The sequence below is a fragment of the Bacillus rossius genome, chromosome 1, assembly GCF_032445375.1.
Source record: "Bacillus rossius redtenbacheri isolate Brsri chromosome 1, Brsri_v3, whole genome shotgun sequence".
Taxonomy (NCBI): Eukaryota; Metazoa; Arthropoda; class Insecta; order Phasmatodea; family Bacillidae; genus Bacillus; species Bacillus rossius.
Genome location: NC_086330.1, coordinates 325411037 through 325435853, shown reverse-complemented (window position 1 = coordinate 325435853; position 24817 = coordinate 325411037). Strand labels below are relative to the sequence as shown.

General features: G+C 35.7%; 1 protein-coding gene across 2 annotated transcripts in view; it reads left to right on the top strand.

Moving 5' to 3' along the window:
• The window catches only part of LOC134527991 (guanine nucleotide-binding protein G(s) subunit alpha), a 298833-nt gene that overhangs the window by 165153 nt on the left and 108863 nt on the right, over nt 1-24817 (top strand). For both annotated transcript variants that reach the window (XM_063361137.1, XM_063361136.1), the window contains one exon: nt 3049-3168. In XM_063361137.1, coding sequence (XP_063217207.1) covers nt 3049-3168 — 120 coding nt within the window. The remainder of the gene's footprint in view (nt 1-3048; nt 3169-24817) is intronic.

Below are 24817 nucleotides of genomic sequence, written 5' to 3'. Positions count from 1 at the left end.
AAATAAATGTCGTAAACACTGTTCTGTTACATCACACAATATTGTGTCAACATAAAATTTTATAGTTTAAATGCAATATTGGCTTTAGTGCTAAGGCCCGTGCGTAAGATTTTAAAATGTGTCGCTGGGATTGGGGGTATAATGTAAACGTTAAACACTACTATTCCAGCTACGTGTGGAAAATGGTATTTTCAGGTTAAATGTTGGTGTCAAATTTTAAAAATTACCTGTTATATAAATATGGTGACTTAAATTTGTGTTATAACATATACATAATTTAATAGTGTAGCCGAGACTGTTTTAAGTGAGAGATATCTCTGATCCTGATGTCGCTCTACTGTTCACTCTATACTAGCTGCAACATGATCCTGGGGTTCTCCAGATATCCTTAGGAATATAGCTTAGCTTACGCCATTATATATATATAATATTCAATGCTTAGGCTGTTTTCAAAAGGGATGTTTAATGTAGGCACATCACGGCCAGGGCAAGGACTGTTTTACATCCTAACAGGGTTTCCATTCCAAGTGAATATTGTTTAATATTTTTGACTATTAAATATTTCTTTTTCCTAAATTTGGGCCCAGCCAACCAGAATAGAAGGGGTCTGATTGGTCAGCACTCCCAAGTAATCGCAGAAACCCAGCTCCGATTCAACAGGTCAACCAAGAGAAAGGAAGACTCTGACTCACAGCTGCAGCCAATCGGGAAACATTCCCCTCTCAGGCGAGAGCATTAAAAGACAGGAGAACTTGTGACAACCTCAGTAGGTAACTGTTCCGTGATGATGGCGACTGCGACGTCGACCGAAACGTCGGTGATATCTTCGCCTTAGACGCGGCTACATTCCAGAAGCCAAGCAACGCTGGACAATGGCCGCAAATGCCTATGATCTTTATTAAGACTATGCTTGTTTAAAAAAAATAAGTCCAAACAAATCTCGTACGTGCAATATTTAAGTTTGTATTAATTAATCATTTTTGAATGATCAGTAATAATTTATAACCTGAACAGTTATTTTTAAGTGAAAATAATTCTGTTAATGCATGTTTATGTAGAAAATTTTTTTCTCTCTCTCTGTCGTTTTACCCTTTACGATATACTTACGAGTCGAGGTTTGAATTGCCAAAGAAATTTCACTTCTATCATGTGTACTGAGTAACAATAGCGTTTTTTTTACCCACTACTAATGTCGAACCACAACTAAAATAAAACACTAACTGATTTTAAATTTTTATCAACATCTTGCTACTGACCTCTTGACACACATAAAACTCGTCGGTATTTAATTTGAACTGTTGCCAATGAGTTATTTAGTTTCCGTGTAATATTTATAATTCTGGTTTTTAGTTAACTATAACAGTCATCCTCTTAAATATTTAACGTCTTGACTTGTTTCGGTCGCTTCCTTACTCGTAAGTAAAATATATTATCAACATTACTACTTATTTCTCTCCACTTAACTTTTTGACACACTCGAGGTGCGTCGAATGGTTCTTACATGAACGTTACATCTCTCGATCAAGTAAGTGGATTGATCGTACAGTACCGTAATTTTCCTCTTTAATGTGAGGTAAAAATAAGCATTTTACACAAGATACGCGAATATTATCCAACGTTCGCAACCTTCCCCCCCCCTTTTTTTATATAGTGCAATGCCGTTTAAAAAGTGATTTAATCGCGCGCAACCCAGAAAAGCCGTTTGCAAAGTTAGCAGCCAACTAACGAACGAACTAAATTGGCTTGAGCTTGTAGAGGATTGTGGAGTCTAGCGTTAATGCCATTTAACTAGCAATCTTTTCCAGCACTGACGTTACAAGCATTCGTTTAGATAACGCAACTTCATCTTGTTTTGATTCCTTACATATTGCATGTTATACAACTAAATTTTTAACAATCTGATATGTAATATGAAAATCCATTCCCACGCTGAGTTAATCAATAAATAAGATTTTAGCTTGGCATTTAATTTCGTTTACAAGTTATTTAGCCTGTAAGGGGCACGGAACAAGAATGTACAAATCACACTGATCTCTGTGCAAAAAAAAAAGTTATTTCGCGTCACAAGACTTTGCACAGAAAGATTTTATTCGACATGGCCACCAATATTACAGAAGGGCTCAGAACCTTTTCGTTAGACGATTTTTCAAAATTGTCGTCGTCAGAGGTTGGAAATGATTCAACCATGTTAAGTCTTTCCGCCACATACGATGATTGTGACGCCGCATACGTTTTTGCAAGTTTATCGTTTCAGATTGTTGCGAGGAAAAAAAATTCTTACTGCTTGGATGCATTTACGGACTTGTGCATGTTTGTCCATGGACATTGCTGCCTCTTCTACGTTTCTACGTGTGCCTCAAGTTTCGACGCTTGCACTGTTAAAAATTACCACCTTTAATTCACGGAGAACGCTGGTTACAAATATTATCCAGGATACTAAGTTCACTTACGTTAGGCACGAATCTACAAGAATAATCTTGGTATATCAGCAAAGTAGTTAGATTATGGGGCTCCGAGCGCAGTGGCTGGTGGCATAGGATTCAGGATTCGTGACCTTTGACCCCTGACGTCACTGTTATGACCTTTGACCACTGACGTCACTTTCGGTCGCCATATTGGATTAAGTCACTTCCAGGACCTCCTCCATCTCCTCCTCCACCTCCTCCTCCAATTACACCGTATTTCGTATGTAACGATGTATCTACTTCTCAATATAGCGATATACAAGTAGTTCAGCAAGATATAAAATTACCGGTACTTGGAGGATGGCGACCGGAAGTGACGTGAGGGGTCAAAGGTCATAACAGTGACGTCAAGGGTCAAAGGTCACGAATCCTGAATCCTATGCCACCAGCCACTGCGCTCGGAGCCCCATAATCTAACTACTCAGCAAAACTTCAAAAACTTGTAAAGACTACTTGCAATACTGACTAGTTTATACGAAGATCCGGTTGCCTGGAATTGCGAAGAACTAGCTTGAAGCGTGTGTAAATGTGTGTAAATGTGCTGTAATGTCCAGCGGCGTGACCCGAGGCTGTGTTGTTGCAGACCATAACGGGCGCGATGAGCACCCTCACGCCGCCCATCCCCCTGGAGAAGCCGGCCAACCAAGCCCGGGTCGACTACATCCAGGACGTGGCGTCGCAGCACGACTTCGACTACCCCCCGGTGAGTCGCGCCGCTTCATACAAGCAGGGGCGCAACAACTAAATTTCCAAAGAGGGGGGGGGGGGGGGCAATATACCTTTTTTATAAAGAATCATCGGTCCCGCCTATTGAAGCGGGGGGGTCCGGGGGTCCTCCCCCGGGAAAATTTGTATTTCAAGGTGGAAAATTGTGCTATTTAAGCAGTTTTATTATCTAAAAATTGATTACACAGCACTTTCTTTGTCCCCGTTTGCCCCCACTTCAAGGTTTCTGAAGGGGGGGGGGGGCGGCAAAATACCCTTGGCCCCCCCCCCCCCCCTGTTGTTGCGCCCCTGCATACAAGTATAGCTCTACTAATATTTTAGATGCCCAAATATGTTTGCCTGTCTGTCCTTCTTTCGCACAGCAACGGAGCAACTGATCGATGTGATTTTTTGCATATAGATAGTTCGTGGGCTGGAGAGTGACATAGACTACGTGTAATTACATCCCCAATGGTGTGAGAAAGGGGTGGATCCAGTTTTATAGCAGAAAATCATAGGAGGCAGGACATACAAACAGCGAGTTCGTGTCATTTCTCTATATGTCCGCCACTCGGGTCATACAGTAAGGTCTGGCAGTTTCCTATCCTTCTCCTAGGCGGAACCCATCCGTTTAAGTGAAACTCGTGGCTGCTAGCGAACTAACGTCAATGAATAAATGGTGTTGCCTTGAATTTGTAACGCGATATTGTTTATCGTCCGTCACGTCTTGCCTAGGAGTTACCTGTCTTCCCACAAAATGAAGCTGAAGATTGGCGGCCCGGTTTTGCTGAGGCGTGTACCTGATGCACCGAGATTGTGCAATCAGTGGGACTTTAAAACCAAAATTTCCCGTTTTTCAAGTGTGTGTCCTACAAACTTGAAACTAGGTAGTGATGTTCCTTATATTATGTTGTGTTTAGCCCGGGCAACGCCGGGTACTTGAGCTAGTTTTAAATATTTGTGTATTTTTTTAACAAATATTTCACTTTTTCAATTGGACTGACTGAACTAACCTTCACCTACAACTTACGATAACCTAGACTCAGCTGAAGAAATGTTAAAATATTCTACTTCTCTTTAAAGTATTTTTTTTCGGAACGTTTAACCGTAATACTATCATAATGTAACACAACTGTAACGTAATTGTACCAAATTGTGCCACTGTCATGCCTTAACGCAAAGAAACCGAAGGAAAATAAAATCGCTCCCATGGGAGAAAAAAAAGTGACAAAGAGTTTCACAATTCTCTGATGGAAAATCACAGTATTAGTATTTATGCAGAAAAAATAATTATTTCGTTTGTTCATCTCAGTTCCAATCAATAACTACTTCAACATTTGCATGCTAGTCCATTGGTACGAATAATCGCACTAGCTGTCACGTCTGATAACCTATATGTAAAAAGCAGTTTGAAATGTGTTCGAGAGCAATTGAAATTACTTACTGGTAATGTGCGTCTATAATAAATGCTGCGATTTGCGGTAAATTAATATGTGATTTGATTCAAAGCAATGAGTCCTCCGACGGTGCAACCGTCGAGTTTCGAATGTTTAATACCGCTTATCCACTAATCACCGTAGAATTTGTTTGATTACTACCTCTGGCACCTAGGATTATTTTATTTCTTCCAAGACAGCAGCACAAGCGTGGCTAGTATTTAGGTTTTTTTTTTTTTTAAATGAATACTTCTGTTGAAGTCAAATTTTAGGTTTTTTTTTTTTAAATAAACGTTCATATCTGGTGGTATGCTTCAAATTTCCAGTGTAGTTTAAACAAACTTTGACAATTATTAAAAATAAAAAAGAATTTAAAATATCATTCATAATTTTATACCTAAATGACAGCTAGGTACCACGCGGTATCTAAATATTAAAAATAACCATGCGGAATTTTAACGTTGCAATTATAAACGATTGCATTGGGACAAATATACAAACTTATATTTATACATTTAGTTAGTACTGCGTGCGACCTACTATTATATTTTTCATTGCAATTCACAACCATTAGTTTGAGTTTAATATTCACCAAAAAAAAAAAAATCCCTTCCCTACATGCTTCCATACGTGGAACATACCTTCGTTTTGCGTTAACACATTCAGATTGAGACAGAGAGCTCTAGTCCACACGCCATGTTGGATAGCTCATCTTACTGTCGTTATTGAGGGCTTTTCCTATAAATTTATCGCGATAGATATCTTGGATTTTATGTTTCGCCTCATATATTCTCAACAGTTATTTACTAAATATTGATATAATAGCACCAGTAGTGGTAAAAAGTCACGATAGTGTTCATAATTATGATCACTGGCGTTAACGTTTTACAGTTCTAAAATAAAGTACCTATGTATAGTAAATATCTGGTCAGAAAGTTTGTGAACCAACAACAAATGCAACAGACATATAGTGATAAATTTACAGGAGAGTCCCTTAAATAATCGTAGCGCTACATAAAATACTTACAGCAGATACTCCTCAGTAGTTATCCCGGCGATTTACGTTTTTAAGCACGTGTCAGAATCAAATCGTGAACCTTTAATTCCCGAGCATAAAACCAAAACAATGTCAAAATCCTTAACAGTTTCTGCATATCGCCTTTGAAACAGCCTCGGCCAGTCTACTAGACACCAGCGGTCTCCCAAGATATTAAAAAATATCTTGGTAAAAAATTGGCCGTAACCAAGGGACTACTGAATGAATGTGTGTATCAGTGCGTGAGAGAATGACGCTATCATTGTATTATTATTATTATTATTATTATTATTATTATTATTATTTCTTTTCAAAACAAAATTTAATTTGTGTTAGGTTATTATTTAATTCGATTAATATTTTTTTTGTATTTAATGTGGCTGATGGGTGGTGAAGTGAAGACACGCTTAGATTATACAGATGCGCGATACAGAGCGACCTGCCTTGTCATTGAGCGGCTGTGCAAAATTCTGCTACATATACTCTGATCTGATACTAGCGTGGACACCTCTTTAGTGGTGCCGGATGATGAACTGTGTTTCGGCGCCAGCGGTTTGTGTCCTGTACACCGTTAAAATAATAGTATTTTGTATAAAATTACGGCACAGTTTTTTTTTGTTTCGCCGGATAACTTAGTTAAACCAAACCAATATTTTTACGTTCCTTAAAACAATGTCTTAAGGTGGGACATCCGGGCACACGTTAGCAAGCTGTCGCAGGGTCTGAGGACCCTGGTGTGAGGGGAAGTGGAAAACCCGAACTTTTAGCTACCCCCACTACTAGCCGCCGGGGGTGGTGGACGGAGTCGCTGTTTGCCACCCCAAACCGGTTATTCAGTAGGAGTTATGATGGGGGGAAGGGGGGTTGCGAAGGAGGCCGTGTGGTATTTGGCGTGGACTCGCTCTTCCTCTGTCCCTTGAACATGTCCGTCAAGTGGGCCCGGTCATATTTCGTCGGGAATAATTTTTTTTCAAAATTCGTTAGTGCTACGTTAGTGCTGGTAAGTGCCGAAATTTGGTCGTTAGTGCTCCAAAATTGCAACTTTTATGGCCGATTTAGTGATCCGGGCTGGCTTGACGTCAAGCTGGCCCGGAAACATAGGAAAAAGCACAATATGAAAAATTCAATAAATGCATTCGTTAGTGCTACGTTAGTGCTGGTTAGTGCAAAAATTTGGTGGTTAGTGCTCCAAAATTGCAACTTTTATGGCCGATTTAGTGATCCGGGCTGGCTTGACGTCAAGCTGGCCCGGAAACATAGGAAAAAGCACAATATGAAAAATTCAATAAATGCATTCGTTAGTGCTACGTTAGTGCTGGTTAGTGCAAAAATTTGGTGGTTAATGCTCCAAAATTGCGACTTTTATGGCCGATTTAGTGATCCGGGCTGGCTTGACGTCAAGCTAGCCCGGAAACATAGGAAAAAGCACAATACGGAAAATTCAATGAATGCATTCGTTAGTGCTACGTTAGTGCTGGTTAGTGCAAAAATTTGGTCGTTAGTGCTCCAAAATTTCAACTTTTATGGCCGATTTAGTGATCCGGGCTGGCTTGACATCAAGCTGGCCTGGAAACATAGGAAAAATCACAATATGAAAAATTCAATAATTGCTTTCGTTAGTGCTACGTTAGTGCTGGTTAGTCAATTTGGTGGTTAGTGCTCCAAAATTGCGACTTTTATGGCCGATTTAGTGATCCGGGCTGGCTTGACGTCAAGGAAAAAGCACAATACGTAAACTTCAATGAATGCATTCGTTAGTGCTACGTTAGTGCTGGTTACTGCCGTTAATGGTAGTTAGTGTTCCAAAATTGCAACTTTTATGGCCGATTATGTTGTAATAAAAATGCGACCCAAAACTATCTAATATAATTACTGTAAATGAAAGAAAATATTGATTAGGGGCAACTGTTGTAACTTTGTATATTTATTTAAAGGTAATATATCAGTGTTGCCAGCTATAAGTACTTACCTTGTGTCAAAACTCCCTTGGATTCTTTTAAATAAAATTTTACGTGTATTAATTCAAACGTTTAACCGACTGTCGGACTCATACAGTCATTATATACATCCCAAACCATTAGTCGCAGAAGTTAGGAAATTAAGTTTTAACCATTCATTACTAGGTATTAAAATATAATATTAAGATTTTATGTTCGTAATTTACACGTTATAAATTTCTTTTTGAGCAAAAACATATGTATATACATACATATTCTTTTATACATAGAACAGCTTAGTTAAGGGAACGAAAATAAAAATAAATTCTATTTAAAATAAAAGAAATTGTCCAACATCAGGTCACAGAATTAACTTTAATATTTTTTTATTTTTTTATATCTATACACTATACTACTTCACAGAGGACACCACAGTTTCGATATCATAATTACAAATGTTGTTATTAAAATACAATTGTGTTATATAACTTCACATAAATACATTTGGTGTTTTAAGAGTATTGGGGTCCTAGAATTTTTAATAAACATCAGCACTTTCGGGAACGTTTTTTGACAGCAAAATGGCACACAGTGATATAATTTTCGAAAAATTTCAAGTATTCCCATATTTCCCTAGAAATATTCCTAATGTCCTTTTTTTAAAATAAGAGTCACAAAGCAATTACGTATCCTATTTTTTTTAATCCTGAAAAGCCACAGAAAAAGGCCAAAAAGAAGCCACAACTTCACGATAAAAACGCTCAGACGCAAAAAAAATCATCTGTTACCAGTATGCTTACACAGTTACGCCCTTTTGTTATTATTTCGCTTTATAATCATACCTATGATTAATTTTGTAACCAAAGGTCTTACGTCCTCCAAAATACACATTTATTGGCTGAACAACATAAATATATGTGCAAATCATCCATTTTATAACAACATGCTTCATTTCGTAACTGAACGACTTACGCCCTTCAAATTTCCTACGCAGATGTCCATTACAAATACACCTACACAAAAATCGTCCATTTTAACACAAGTTGCTCTAAAAGCATACCCTATCCTAATTTCGTAACGAAAACATTTATGCCCTTTAAAAAATTAATATGCAAGGCCCAGTTACACATACACTCATGCATTAATAAACCATTTTTACACAACATGCTCTATAATCGTACACATGCATAATTTCTTAACCAAAACACTGAAGCCCTTCAAATTTAATACGCAGATGTTAATTACAAAAATGCTTACATATTTGTTTCTAAATACTTGTAAAGTTAAATAATAACCAAATAACTGATGGATAGATGGCTTTGAAGTTTAAAAAGCATGTGTTAATACAGATTGAATGAATTTATGGCTAATTTTTTAATTGTATCTTTTTGTGGATTTTCATGATGATTAAGTGATATTTAGATATATTTTTTAAAGGGTAATTAGGGAAATTTTTAGGAATATATGGAATAATCGTAAAACAGTACATAAAATTATGCAAAATTTCGGATATTTATAGGCATATATCATTAATAGATGTGCGAAATTCATTAATATTTGCTCACGATTAGTCTAATGTATGATGCGGATATGTATAATTTAGTGGCCATTTCTGCAATTCCAACACGACCACCAGCTGATTTCAATAATCCTCAGTCTCATGTTGCTCCGGAACATACTTTTCCTATTTGCTTAATTAAAATTTAAATAAAATCTTAACAACACTGCACAAATTTGGAAAGTCAACAATGTCTCACCACAGTTCATTCTACAAAATATAATTTATCCCATCTTCTCTATCGCCAGTTGTTATACCTACATGTCACATATATGGGAAACAAGCCGTTACTCATTTTGTGACAAAAATTGATTCGATATATAAAATAAAATGAACGTACACAAATACATTTTATATATCCATTTTTAATTCAAAATATTTATTTATATGTATATACTTTAAATTACAAAAGTTGACATAAAGTAAAGTATATTAGGGCTACTGTTCTGAGAAAATATTAATTTTATTGCAGAAACATAGTAGATGAACATGGAACACAACAAGCCCGTGATTAAGTACCTCGATATCGCCTGAATATAATTTACAAATTTGGAGTTAGTCTGTGTGAAAGAACAATTCATAAAATGTTTCGACATATTTAAATGGCGTACACAGAATGTTCCAAGAGCGGTATGTCTAATCCTACATGATATTCTCAAAATGACATGAAGATAAAATCTTAAAATCACACACACACATATATATATATATATACACTTAGTAAAGCTTCTATTTCTAGGTAACCTTACTTATAACCCAATAGTGCCGAAATTTGGTCGTTAGTGCTCCAAAATTGCAACATGATTTCTACCCGTTAGAGATTGCAACCACCGAGTAATCTTTGGGAGCGGTCTTACCAGAGGCCGAACAACAGCTGCCTGGGAAGATGTTCAGAAAGCGCGAGGCAGATCACAAAGGCACTGCCAGTTTGAGACACATCAATCTGGAAGAGTCGGCTTCTACAGAAGTATCCAGACAGCAGATAGCGCCGGAGAAACTTTTCGAGGGGAGGCGCGGGGTGCATGTCGGTGACACTCAGCAGGTGCAGGGTATCAGCGCCGAGGTAGGTTGGATGAAGAGCAGGGGGAAGGCGGTTCGCTGGCTGTGATATGTGGAGACGCGCGGTCACGCCGCGCTACTGCAGACATGTATGTATATGGTTTCAAGTTTGAAAACCGAGAAACCGAGATTCTTTTAGTTCATTTTTTTCATCATCTTAGAGAGAGAGAGAGAGAGAGAGAGAGAGAGTGAGAGAGTGAGAGTGAGAGAGAGAGTGAGAGAGAGAGTGAGAGAGTGAGAGAGAGAGTGAGAGAGAGAGTGAGAGAGTGAGAGAGAGAACCTGTATTTTTGAATGTTTTAATGTTCCAGCATTATCTTCTAGAAACTTTACCTTTTTGGAGATAATTTTTCGGATACATTGCCCTTCTTTGAAAATACCGCAATAATATTTTTTTTTCCCTGGACAGATGTATCTTTGCTTTGAAGGCGGTCGGGGAAACATTTTATGCCATGTTGTAAAAGCGGTGCGTGCCGTTTTCAGCCGGTCAACAGGAAACGGGAAGGATCATAAGCGATTTTATGACCATCTTGCCCATCCTGCAGTCCTGCGTGAAGAGGTTTGGCGTCAGTAGTATATTTGAAGCAGTGACTGGTGAACGTATTAGCACTCCAGAAGAATTTTTCGACGAAAGTACATCAGTGAACATGTAACTTCTGCAAGGTAAGTGGATTTTATTTTACCTATATATTAGTGCATACAGCATAATTTTACATTGCCGTACAAATTGTTTTACGCATACCGGTAATTTATTTGTAGTATAATGAAAATAATAAACACCTGGGAGAAGAAGGATGTTGGTTTTAAGGAAACAATTGCGGTATGATTTTCGCTGGGCAGACAATCTTTTGAATGCCCCCAAAACTAGAAATCATTTTCGCGTAAGTTACACTTATTAGTATTTTCTTTGACGAAATAAATGGAATGTATATTCACACTATATGGAGAAATTACGTGTAAATAGACTTAGATTATGCAAGTAAATATAATCGAAAAAAATACAAAATGAAAGCAACATTTATTGTAATAAATAAATTATTTTTATCGTAATACGACTCACTTCACGTTTTTTAGGCGTTACCCTTGAATGGATAGGATAACACTGTACGGTATACATTTGTACTTCTGTGTGTTTATTTTTTGTTGTAGACCTCACTTTGAACTATTAAAACTTACATTGTAAATTTAAAATAAAATTTTATCGTCAAGGTTTTTCAAAAATTACCTTAACCCACATTAAATTAACATGACGTAAGGAGTATGCTGTACTAAATTCGTATTCATACAGTTATGAAAACGTATTACTAAGTAACTTAACAAGAGTCCTACATTACGCTTAAACGTTTCTTCCATTTCATTTCATGAAATTGTTTTCTAATTATGCGATAACCTTATAGATTTTTTAATATAAACTGTTTGTTATTATACTGTATAAGTTAACAGATAAATTATTATTTATTTACCAAATCCGTAAATAACAAATTACCGCGTATTCTTCCACTACCTGCAAATGAGTTATTTTAAATTTAAAGTAGAGTATGATAAAGATAGTTCTTTAATGTTGAAAATATGTAGTCCAATGCATTTGTTGCATTGACTATTTTAGACTTGTATTCTTTATATTTGTAGTCATACTTATTTATACAAATATCACGTATCAAGAAAAATGAACAAACAAATAAGGTACTCCGTATGGCCAGGATCTTTATCAGTCATACAGTGCAGTTACGGCGACTAATTTTTAGGAAGAGTCACTACAGAAAGTAGTTTATATATGCCTATAAATGCTTTGTTTCTCTATGATCAGCATAAACAACTAACTGTTTTATAACAAAATAAGTGTTTATTTATTATTATGTAACGACGTGTTTATTCGTGATTTCAATATCGGTATTTCATATCACGAGTCATTGTTTTGTCTTAAACAAATAAAATACACTCTTGAAAGTGTTTTTACATCCGTAAATTACTTTCACTGAATATATTTTCACTACTGTGAGCCAGCAAATTAAATTTATTTGTTTATGTGAGACAAAATAAGTAATGAATCCCGTATTAAAATAATTACATAAGTTATTCGTAGTATAATTTGTCTTGGATTAGAACATCGGACTTACAGATTTATGTGCCAAGTCGCTAAATTTAAAACCCGAAATAATATTTCGAAACATACAAATTATTTCAGATAGCAGGACACTTCCGCGAAAATCCTTAAATACATGATTAAAAATTATTAAAAATGCTAGAACAGTGTATTATTCTCAACATACAGACACCGGGCAGATATACTACATAACTATTTGATTGTGTAACTAATGAATAGTGATTGTTTGACTGCGAATGGAAGTTGAAATTAAGGTCACACGCCCAAACACCTTTGCATGTAACTTAGTTACGGGTGTAAAATTAGTAACTAATGAATTTTTGTAATTAGTATATTAAATATTGTGTTTACACAGAGTAGTGAGCTTTTCACATGTTCCTTGCAGTTTTGGAATCTAATATTAACAATTTGCGTTACAAAGCGATACTAAGATAGACGGCATACAAGTACACACAATTTTCATGAATGTCACTGAAGCTTCGCTCGCCCGGCACTCGACCTACTGTTGTAGGAACCAATAGTAAACATACATCACTATCGTTGCTTCAATCAGTGTGACCGAGTGGAATACTAGAACAAGTTGTACATGTCATGGCCGTCAATAAACTAATTACCAGTGGTCAAGTATCTATGGGATTTTGAAGTCTAGCTTGAAACAATAAAATATCGCAAAATTATAGGGTATCTTAATATAATTATCGTTACCTAATTAATGGGCTGTAGAAAATAATTAATTAAATTAATATTTTACTGCCAGTTTTGCAAATTGAATCAGGTTGTGTTTCACTTGGTAACGAAATAATACCACTTTCAATGAAGTATATTCTTAGAACAAATATACCTTAAGGGGTGCCTCCCATTTCAGGTCAAGATTTTATATTTACATTAATAACAGATAAACTTGTAGACTTTTTCAATTGTTTAACTTTCACTAAATGAAAAATATATACAGCCCATACTTTTTGCATAATTAGCTGCCGAAGTTACATTTTTAACGTTTTTGGTTGTACAAATAAGGATAATTTAATTTCTTGCAGAATTGAAACTTTTTAGGTTTAACTGCAATGCCACTGGCTACTTCAAAAAATGGTTTGAATTTCCTTCAGAAAATATTAATTTATTTTACCTGGCATTTCAAAATTCTCAAATTTGTTACGATTTTGACAGCCAAGAAACATAAATGAGTTTTTGTGATGGAAATGCAAACCACATCATGAATTAGCCAGTGGTATTGCAGTTAAACCTAAAAAGTTTCAGTTCTGCAATAAATAAAATTCTCCTTATTTGTACAACTCAAAAACGTTAAAAATGTAACTTTGACAGCTAATTGCCTATGCAAAAAGTATGCGCTGTATGTATATTTTATTTCGTGAAAGTTAAACAATTGAACAAGTCTAAAAGTTTATCAGTGATTAATATAAATATAAAATCATCACCTGAAATGGGAGGCACCCCCTTACAGATTTACAGACAAACGTATACCTATGTGGATTTTCTTTCATCAAAGCCACACTTGAAATTTTCTGATAATAATGATTTTTATTTTTTCTAAGAAATAAAAATGTTCGGCGTTATAAATTTGGTTTTTAATAATTTTTTTGAATGCAAACCGTTTCAAGAGGTTAAATTAATTAAAAATAACGTGTACATGATACATGTTACTTTTAGTTAGTCGACCTAACGTTAGTGATTAAACATTTACATTTTTTCACACTGATCATGTTTATTTTAGATAAAGAAGATTCTGATGCAACGTGATATATAATTAAAAATTTATATACCTACTAGCTTTAGTACCCGGCGTTGCCCGGGCTGAACACAGGGTGAAGGGGACCTTTTAGAAATCAGATGTAGACAGTAATTATTGTCTTCTTAATTTGAATGTCAAGTGTGCAAAATAATTTATATCACTTTCAGATCCCGACAGACGTTGTTCTGCCAGTGTATAGTTATTTACCTGTGTATATCTAAAAAAAAATTGGTGGTCTGTATGTAGTCTAGACTCTATAAATCACTATAGAAAAAAGCTTAAAAATAAGAGATTAATAATATTAAAAAGATTCCATTATCTAGCTAATACTCGGCATGCATTTCAATGCCTCATTCAGTTTTGTTTTTTTAATATGTTTGAAGCAGTTACACATATAAAAATCATCTAAATATATATTTATCTCTATCTACATCTATATATTTATATATGTATCTCTCTATCTCTATTTATCTCTTTATATCTACATAGATACATATATAACTCCCACTATCTCTATCTCTTCTATATATAAATCTCTATATAGCTCTATACATCTATATATCTCTTTATCAAACCCATTTAATTCTCTATACCTCGCTCTATCTCAACTTATATCACTGTCTCTCTCTATCTCACTCTATATATCACTCTATCTCAGCTTCTCTTTTATATTTAAATAAATTGTGTCATGCGTGCGCACTTATACATCAAAAACAGAAGACGTGCCGCTATATAATATGAAATAAACACATTTTTTGAAAAGATTTGTGCTCCAACTATTGCAAAATAGTAATACCGTCTCGAAACCTTCACGGGCATGCGCATAACCACTCACCAAAATTTCATCGCAATCGGATGAATGGTATAGGAACGCATACTGCACAAACAAACGAAAATTAAAGACATGACAAACGCATCAAACGATGGTGCGTTTGAAATTCAAGGCAAATAACTCTATCTATTGACGAAGTTAAGAACAAAACTGTTATTGGCGCCTTTATTTTGCTAGCCGCTGCGAGCTCCACTAAGCGGGCTGGTCTCACCAAGGAAAAAAAAACTGGGTGCGTGTACTTAAATACGCGCGTGAGAAGTTATATTTCTTTGGCATCATTAAAAAATAGTTTTTAATTGCATGCAAAAATAGTGCGTGGAGTCCCTCCGCGCGGAAGAAGTGAAACTTCATAATGTGGAAATGAAAATAGGAAGGGGTAGAAATTGATTTTTAGTGAAATTATATTGTATCAAATCAAACTAAAATAAATCATGAAATCATTCTACGATAAAAGCTGTTTATTTAACTAAGCGGACGGGTTCGCCCCAAGGAGAAAATTGACGAAAATTGGCGAGACCTCGTGGACATAGAGAAATGACACACACTCACTATTTATGTGTCTATGAAACATGATTTTTTTTCTGCAATATAAATTGTAATATACAAAAAGGGTATTGAAAATTGAAACAAATATGGCGATACCACAAACTGTCAGGATCTTTATTTTTTTCTTACTCTCTACTTAGTTCCTTACAATAGCACGTTCGAGTTGCACGCATTCACTCTCGCTCTCTCTCTTTCTATTACCCCTCCCCAGGAGCGTTAAACGTTTAACGTAACCTTGTTGGAAGTCGCAATAGAAGTATAACTTCAAAAATATGAATTTGCCAGACCTTACTATGTATATGATCGTGTGGCAGACATAGATAAATGACACTCACTCACTATTTGTATGTCTATGACCTATGATTTTTTCTGTTATAAAATGAAATTATCACTTTTTCACTCCTTTAGGGATGGAATTTCATGTTAATATGTGGTCTATGTGTTAATCCAGGTAATGAGCTCACTGTATGCGGGGAAGGTTGATCAAGTGTAATTGGTAAGCTATCGATCGGAGTTGAAAAATATAAAATTCTATTAAAAATTAAGGGTTAGTGATATAAGGGTGAAAATTTAGGGTTGTATATATTTTTTAATGCCACATTATAAAAAAATAAAAATTTTGTCCAAAAAATGTTAGGGGTGGACAACCCTTATCACTTAGCGGAATGAAATATAGATAGTAGCCTATTCTCAGACCTACTGAATATGCATACAAAATTTCATAAAAATCGGTCAAGCCGTTTCGGAGGAGTATGGTAACTAACACTGTGACACGAGAATTTTATATAAGATACTAGCTGCAGTACCCGGCTTCGCCCGGGCTGAACACCGGGTGATATATTATCCGCGAGCTACAGCAAAATGGATAGCGATATGTCCAGTGTGGTGGACATTAAGAAAAGACACACAATTACTGTTTGTGTATCTGTAACCTATGATTTTCTGTTTACCCATGGCGATCGGTTGAAAGGTTTAGAAGTTGTTGCGCTACAGCGCCATCTAGCGGCGAGTTACAAAAAAAATGGATAGCATAAAAACCTTTTCCATCATAAAAACACTTCGCTGTGCCAACTTTCATGGCGATCAGTCAAACAGTGTAAGAGTTTATCGACGTCATACATGCCAACATCCAATCATATATATTCTTATATTTAGAAATTTTGGGGCTTTTAGTTTTGAGAAGGAGGGGGGGGGGGGGGGTGTATGGAGGTTCAGGACCTCGAATGGTTTGGAACACTCCATCTCGAAAGAAATATTTGAAATTCCTGAAATTTTCTAAATTTAGGGGCTTTGTCCCCAGAAGGGGAGGGGTGATTTTGAGGACCCTGAATGGCAGGGAAACACAAAAATCGAAAAAGAATGATTTTTTAAATTTTTTAAATTTCGGGGTTTTGACCCCTTTATTCATTCTGGGGGGGGGGGGGGGGTGATGTTGAGGACCCCGAATTGCTCATGAACACTCTAAATCGAAATAAAATAGATTTTTGAAATTTTGGGAGATATTTTTAATTATTGGGTCTTTGACTCCTTGTGGGGGGAGGGTAGTTTGAGGACCCCGAATGGCTCGGAAACACTCCAAATATTAAAAATGTATTCTTAAATTTAAGAAATTTTTCGTAATTTTGGGGTTTTGCATTCCCCCCCCCCCTCAAAATTGGGTGGGAAGTCGACTTTGGGTGAAAGTTCCACCATCCCCCGTACACTTTAGTTCGTAATGACTTAATTTTAATACAATTTTCTCCAATTATTCGAAATTTTGTAGCTTTCACTTTTGGGAAAAGGGGGGGGGGGGGGGTGGTGAAGGTTCAGGACCTCGAATGGTTCGGAACACTCCATATCAAAAGAAATGATATTTGAAATTCCTGAAATTTTCGAGATTTTGGGGCTATGTCCCCAGATGGGGAAGGGTTAATTTTGAGGACCCTGAATGGCAGGGAAACACTAAAAATCAAAAGAGAATGATTTTTGAAATTTTCTACATTTAGGGTTTTGACCCCTGAGAGGGGGGGGGGGGATTTTGAGGACCCCGAATGGCTCGTAAACACCCCAAATCGAAAGAAAATAGATTTTCGAAATTTTGGGAAATTTTTTAATTATTGGGTCTTTGACTCCTTGTGGGGGGAGGGTAGTTTGAGGACCCCGAATGGCTCGGAAACACTCCAAATAGTAAAAAAGTATACGTATATATTAAATTTTTTTTTAAATTTTTCGAAATTTTGGGGTTTTGCATTCCCCCCCCCCCTCCCCCAAAATTTTATGGAGAAGTAGATTTTGGGTAAAAGTTCCACCATCCCCCGGACACTTTAGTTCGTAATGACTTAATTTTAATACAATTTCATCCAATTTTTCGAACTTTTGCGGCTTTTAATTTTTTGAAGGGTGGGGGGGGGGGGGGGGGGGGGGTGATATGGTTGTTCAGGACCTGGAATGTTTCGGAACACTCCATCTCGAAATAAAAGATATTTGAAATTCCTGAAATTGTCGAAATTTTGGGGCTTTTTTCCCAGAGGGGGGCGGGGGGTTCGAAGACCCTGAATGGCTAGAAAACACTTAAAATCGAAAGAGAAAGATTTTAAAAAAAAAATTTAAACTTTCAAATTTTGGGGCTTTGACCATCTTGGGGGGGGGGGGGGGGGGGGGTGATGAGGACACCGAATGGCTCGGAAACACTCCAAATCGAAAGAGATATAAAGGAATATAAGAATGTAGGCATTTACTGTACTCCTATCTACCATAATAATAATATTGACAAATAGAAAAACTTATTACCTACCTATGAATAATTTTCTAAATAAATTAATAAATAACTCTATGTTTAAGAATTTACGTACATACATAATATAAAACTTCAAACTATACACACCAAAAAAAATATAAGTATATTTGTGAAACTATTTTTTATTAAGTCATAATGTTTAAAACATTTGTAAGATTTGTTTATATGTAAAACTGTGGTGGCCATATTCCGCTTATCCAAAGTAGTATAGAAATTAATAGAGATAGATATCACTCCCTGTACACACCACAAATATTTGAATTAGGTAAAAAAAAAAAAAAAAAAAAAAAAAACATAGTCCAAAATAAAACAAAAAGTATAAATAACAACTAATTTGAAAAAAATATTTATACAACTGGAATGACAACGTTAACATCCACCTGAAATTTAATAGAAGTAGGTAGATAAGAATATATATATAAGAAATTAAATGAAATTAAAACATACATAAATAAAATTATCTCACACTCAACCGAACATATTCCAAAATGAAACAAAGTATAAATAATGACCAATTTGACAAAAAAAAAAATTGTACAACTCGAATAACATTGAAAACATACACGTGAAATTTAAAAGAATTATGAGTGCCCTAGGTAGGGAGAAAAAATATATATAGAAGAAATTAAATTAAACAAATGGGTGCGTGTACATAGGTACGCGCATGAGAAGTTATACTTCTTTGGCATCATTAAAAAATAGTTTTTAATTGCATGCAAAAATATTGCGTGGAGTCCCTCCGCGTGGAAGAAGTGAAACTTCGTAATATGGAAATGAAAATAGGAATGGGTAGAAATTGATTTTTAGTGAAATCATATTGTATCAAATCAAACTAAAAAAAATAAAGGAAATAAATTTGTAACGATTCATAGATTGATCTTCAGAGAGAGCGAGACACCTATTGAATGTCTGTAAAACTAACTTTTTTATGAGAGCAGATTTTCATGAAATAAATCATGAAACCATTCAACGATAAAAGCTGTTTATTTAAGTAAGCGGACGGGTTCGCCCCAAGGAGAAAATTGACGCGGCGAGACCTCGTGGACATAGAGAAATGACACACACTCACTATTTATGTGTCTATGAAACATTATTTTTTTCTGCAATTTAAATTGTAATATACATAAACGGTATTGAAAATTGAAACAAATATGGCGACACTACAAACTGTCAAGATCTTTATTTTTTTCTTACTCTCTACTTAGTTCCTTACAATAGCAAAACGTAACGCAATGGCTTGAAAGCTATTGCTCGGCATACATAGAGGAATGACACTAACAGTGTGTATATCTATGACACACATTACATAAAATTAAGATATAATTTTTTTAACCCGTTTAAAATTTATATTTTTAGACAAAATATAGCCTATGTCCATCCCCAGGATATAATCTATCTCCTTACCAAATTTCATTACGATCCGTTCAGCCGTTCAGTCGGGAAAAGGTAACAAACAGACAGACAGAGTTACTTTCGCATTTATAATATTAGTAAGGATAAGGATGTCCCACTAGCTGGGCGACAAGTAATAGTATACATATGTAACAATTTATATATACCCATTTAATCTGTCAAGGTGAATGACACATGTGTATCTCGACGAAAACGAGTACTGGCCTCACTAGATGGGTGACCAAGAAAAGTATGTAGTATGTAATGTAACACTGCTTACTACCTTTAATTTGCTAGTGTGAATGCAAGGCGATAATACACGTGTCATAAAAAAATACGATGTAATACATCATATACCAAAACACTCGTCTTTAATAAAAACATAAATAACTCTGCTTTACATGGACATACAAGTGGCTTAATCACAACTTCACATTAAACCGACATCAGCTAGGAAATTACCTTAATCAAACTGACGTCTACTGGGCTGTCCCCTGATTGAACTGGCGTGGTTATTATGCCCGGTGAACTCTCAAGAGGAGGTTCCTGGCCTAGTGGCGGGAGATATCAGTAGTTAGGAATGAAAAATTTGCCTTGTTTGGCTTCGCGATTTATCACACGACCACTCGTACATGGTGCTGCCGTGCGGTCGAGCCCAGGCTTTGTCGGAGCCGAAGCTAGGCGAATCATATTTATTACTTGACGGATAAATTTCCGGATGGAGTGCGAGGTTAGGCGAACGCTGAACTTAAAAACACTAGGTCCAGACAGAGGTAAAGACAAAAACGTTTATGTCATAGGTTCACAAAGACAAAGGGCACTGTTGCCAACGACGTTCATGTTACGTGACAGTGACCCGAGTCACTACTTGATCGCATGGGCAGATGGGCCCGTAGCTCGCCCTCGCAGAGACTACCGAGGCTGAATGCAGAGTCCCATGTTGGATAATGAAGTAAAGTTTGTTTATAATGGTTGCACGTTTAGCCCGCAGGCAACCCGGTGTGGGTGAAACGACTTTACTCACAGTTGATGGACGGACTTCTAACCCGAGGATAAGCACACGCACGCGGCCAGTCGACTACAAAATCTAAAAGGTACCTATCTGAAAACTATATAAAACTACAAACTTTAGGTAAAGCGGCGAACCTGGTAGAGTTATGCCGGGATCGGGGATAGAACACGGGGCAGATGAAAAGGATTAAAGTAAACTTACGCTATTGCAGCTATATGGTGATGGTGATGCTCAAACGGTGAGGGAGGACCCCGTACTGTCAGGGACGACCACCCCCTTCGGCCGTCTGGACGACTGGCAACAGCCCACAGCTGCCGGCCGCGTTCATGCGCGAAATGTGATAAGCACCGAACACAGCTTGGGCTGGGCCTTACGGCATAGGCGCACAGTGAATAAAGGTTTAAAATTTTAAATAAAATAAATCATTACAATTGAATGAGAAAAGGGATTCAACAAGTACACGGTTACAATTAAAACGTAAATAATTAGAGTCTAAAAGAAACCTCGGCGGGGTGGGTTGGCACTCCTGCTCCTCAGCGTTCGTAGCGCTGCACTAAAATGCCACAGGGCACAGACTCACACGATCACCTGAACTGCGATGTCGGCGTAGCATAACGGTCTGCCCGAGCCGAGGCGACACTTGGGTCGACGTCAAAACAAATATTCAAGGCTCAGAAATGGCTATACTGCAAATATCTATTCTTTAGTTGTAAGATCAGAAACTTGTCTTAAAGTATCTCGGGGTTCTGAAATTAGTAGTTCTTTATAGTAAAATAAAATGATCTTAATTTTGCTAGTAGAACACAAGTCTTTACACAATTACACAACACTCATCTGGGTTGTCGTAGTCCTGGTTCATACAGACATGATGCTAAAAATAAAATCCATTTCTGTTTCTCACAAAAAAAATAGTCCAAAATTAGGTAGTTAACGAAAAAATGACTGCAAAAATACACATAAAAACTTTCTCTCAGTAGCAATCGACGAATGTCGATCGTCAGGAAAACACAAAAATACACTGATCAAGCAAGATTAACATAGTCTTACCCGGGAGTTTGTACCATCGGCTATAATTCCTTTCAAAATACGACGAATAATTACCAATTTTACTTATTTAAATTCCCAGTACATAGTCTCACCTACAATTTCATAGTATTCAGATTGCCAAAGTTCGCGCAGATATTACACAAATTTCGGCATCGCCCAAGAACTATTACCAAATGCCTCACATTTTATAACCTTCTCTGGTTTGAAGTTTTGTTGGCTCACGCAACATCCCTATTAAAGGAAGTAAAACAATGTGTGTACCGGTGACGGACACAAAACCAAAAATAAAAATTTAAATAATATAGTGTCAATATTTGAAACTAAAAATAAATAAAATAACGTAATTAAGTGTGAAGAGTGATTTGTACGTAATTAAATATGAAAAGCAAAAATATGTAAACATAATAAATAATTAAATAGGCGTTAATCTGAATTGTCACAAGATCGACCTATTTTGATCTCGTTTATGCTGATATCGGAGAAGGAATAACTGGTTCAGACAATAATGTATGATGAAGAGTAAAAAGTTCTAATACTAAGTAACTATCAACTGGAATTTATGACAGCTTAATGTTGTTTCTGTATAAAGTGACTCAATTCTTTTATGATTAAATGTTAATATCATATCAATTTGAAAGCAAAGATTTTCATAAATCTCAGTGATACCAAACATTGTAACAAATATATCCGAAATACACATATGCGCCTCCCAAATACATACACCGATGTAACAAATGTAGTTAGCACTTTGCGCAAAATAAACAAACAAATGTCTCAACTTTAATGCCATTATGCCTGTCCTATTATAAATAAGTGTAACAGCTATTTATTTGTTTCGTTTTAGTTAAAATGGTCATATTTCTTAAAATAACGATATTATAATACTTTTCTACATTTTCTGTGTGTTTACCAATGATATCGAATACAATATTTATTGTCCACAAATAATTTAATCTAAATTATTCTTTTTTTGAAAAATACATTTTCTGAACATAGTTGCTCAACTAATTAATTGGGGATATATTCGTTTGAATTTTTGTAACAAAAATATTAGTCTTTCATTTTTTCGTAATCCTAACATAAACAATTCTGCAATTTTTTTGTAAATATTATTTGTTAATTCACAAAACCTATAATATACATCGGACTTTTTAAAATCCCTTTCGCAACTTTTCTTCAAAAATCCAAATTACTTAATGGTATATTATTTATTTTAATATTATTTCTTTGAAAATGGTCAAATATTGTTTTTTTTTGTCTTATTAAAATCAAAATTTAATTTATTTTGCATGTCTAAATCACTTTTTTTTGCTCTTCTAATATAGCATCCTTTTTTCTTGTTTATCCATTAGATTTTTTTTTTTTGTAATTGCAGCAGATCCAACTTCTCATTAACCGACAACTGCTATCACTGCAAATAATATTGGCATAAATCCACCTGCCGTCTCTTTAAACATGATATTTCATCATGTTTAATTTTATATCAAAACAATTTTGATTGGAAGATATAGTTGTTTATATAAATAAACACTCTTTTTAAATGTAATTTTTATCGTATCTTTATTGTGTTGAAGTTTAAAAAAAATTAAAATTATTTATTAATAACTTTAGTGTTATTATAATTAAAAGTTTTGTTTTTTTCCCCCTAATTTTTTTTACAATAAGTACTCAAATTCTGGAGTTATACAAAAAAAACCATATACCAGTTTTTTTAAAATTATGTTATGGAAACGAGTAGTGGGAAATGAAGTCTGGCTCAGACTTCAGGCTATGGATTGTGAGATGACCTCGAACTTTGACCTTTGACCTTGACCGCCATTTTGGTGTCGAATTTAACTGAAATTCCTGGAAATTTCCGAAACATTCAGAAAAAATCGGAAAAATTACAGATATCAAAAAAAAAAAATCCCTTTTCATGAGAAAATTTTCCCATTTCAATCCCCAAAAATTCTTATGGCTGAAAAATTCCCCAAAATGGCTTAAGTGATCCAACAAAAACCTTTTCAGCAAAAATTAATAAATAATCATGTTAATAAAATACAGTAGTTAAAAAAAATCTAAATAGTCAAATTAATTTTTAATAATATTAATTTGTAAAATTTTTTTGTAATAAAATTTTTAATCTTTACTTTTTAATTTATAATTTTACAAACTAATTAATGCACATATTTTATGGCACAAAACTCTGACAATCCATTCCAAAGTAGATGTATCTCCACATATGTTTATGTAAGAGTAAATAATGTTGATATATATAATTTCATGTTTCAGGAAAGATGCCACGCATAGCAGCTGTACGTGACTCTGAGCTTCTGCAAGCTCTAGAAGCTCGAAGTAGTTCCATTGTCGTGAATGATGAAGTCTCAGCGCCATCCGCGAGAGTATGGCAGGAAGTTAGTGAGAGTCTTGACCAACGGATGACACCGAAAGCAGTGTACACAGCTGTGCTAGCAAACAGGTGTGGTATATTATCAAAACTGCGAGGAAATGAGAACTACAATTATCACAGCTGTGATGATGTTTGTGATATAGTGCAACCAGAGCCACCAACTACAGATCGAAACGAAAACTGCCAAAAGGAATATTTCATAGTATCTCTTCCAGAGGAGACATGGAATATTTTGAAGCCAAGAAACGTTTTTTACAAGAACAGGAATTCAAGAGGTGTTAAGCAGTACAATGTCCTACCAAAAGGTGTTTGGTCATACGAAATTTCTAAAATAGTTTGGGACAAAACTAGGAAACCTTGCTTGTGGGTGTTCAAGAGGGCGGCTGTTAGCCTTACAAAAGAAGATGTTATAAGCTGTATTGGTTACTGCAAGCAGTGTAATGCTGAGCTGCATGTAAATGCCACTTATCAAGATATTTCGGAAGGGACATGTAAATTACATGTGACAATTTCAGGGTTTGACTCGTCATTTAAACACACTAGAGGAATGAAGAGGAAAGTGTGCGGTAAACTTAGAGAACATGTTGCGGAAGAACTTAAGTACAAATCAGCATTTCTTTACAGAAATGAGAAGGCCGGGGAGTTGATGAAATATGGTGACAAAGAACCGGCTCATTTACCTAAGTTAAATGTTCTCAGGCAGATTAAACACGAGTGCAGTGTCAAGGGACAGATACACAGCAATCCAATAATCTCCCTCAGCAAAGCCAAATAT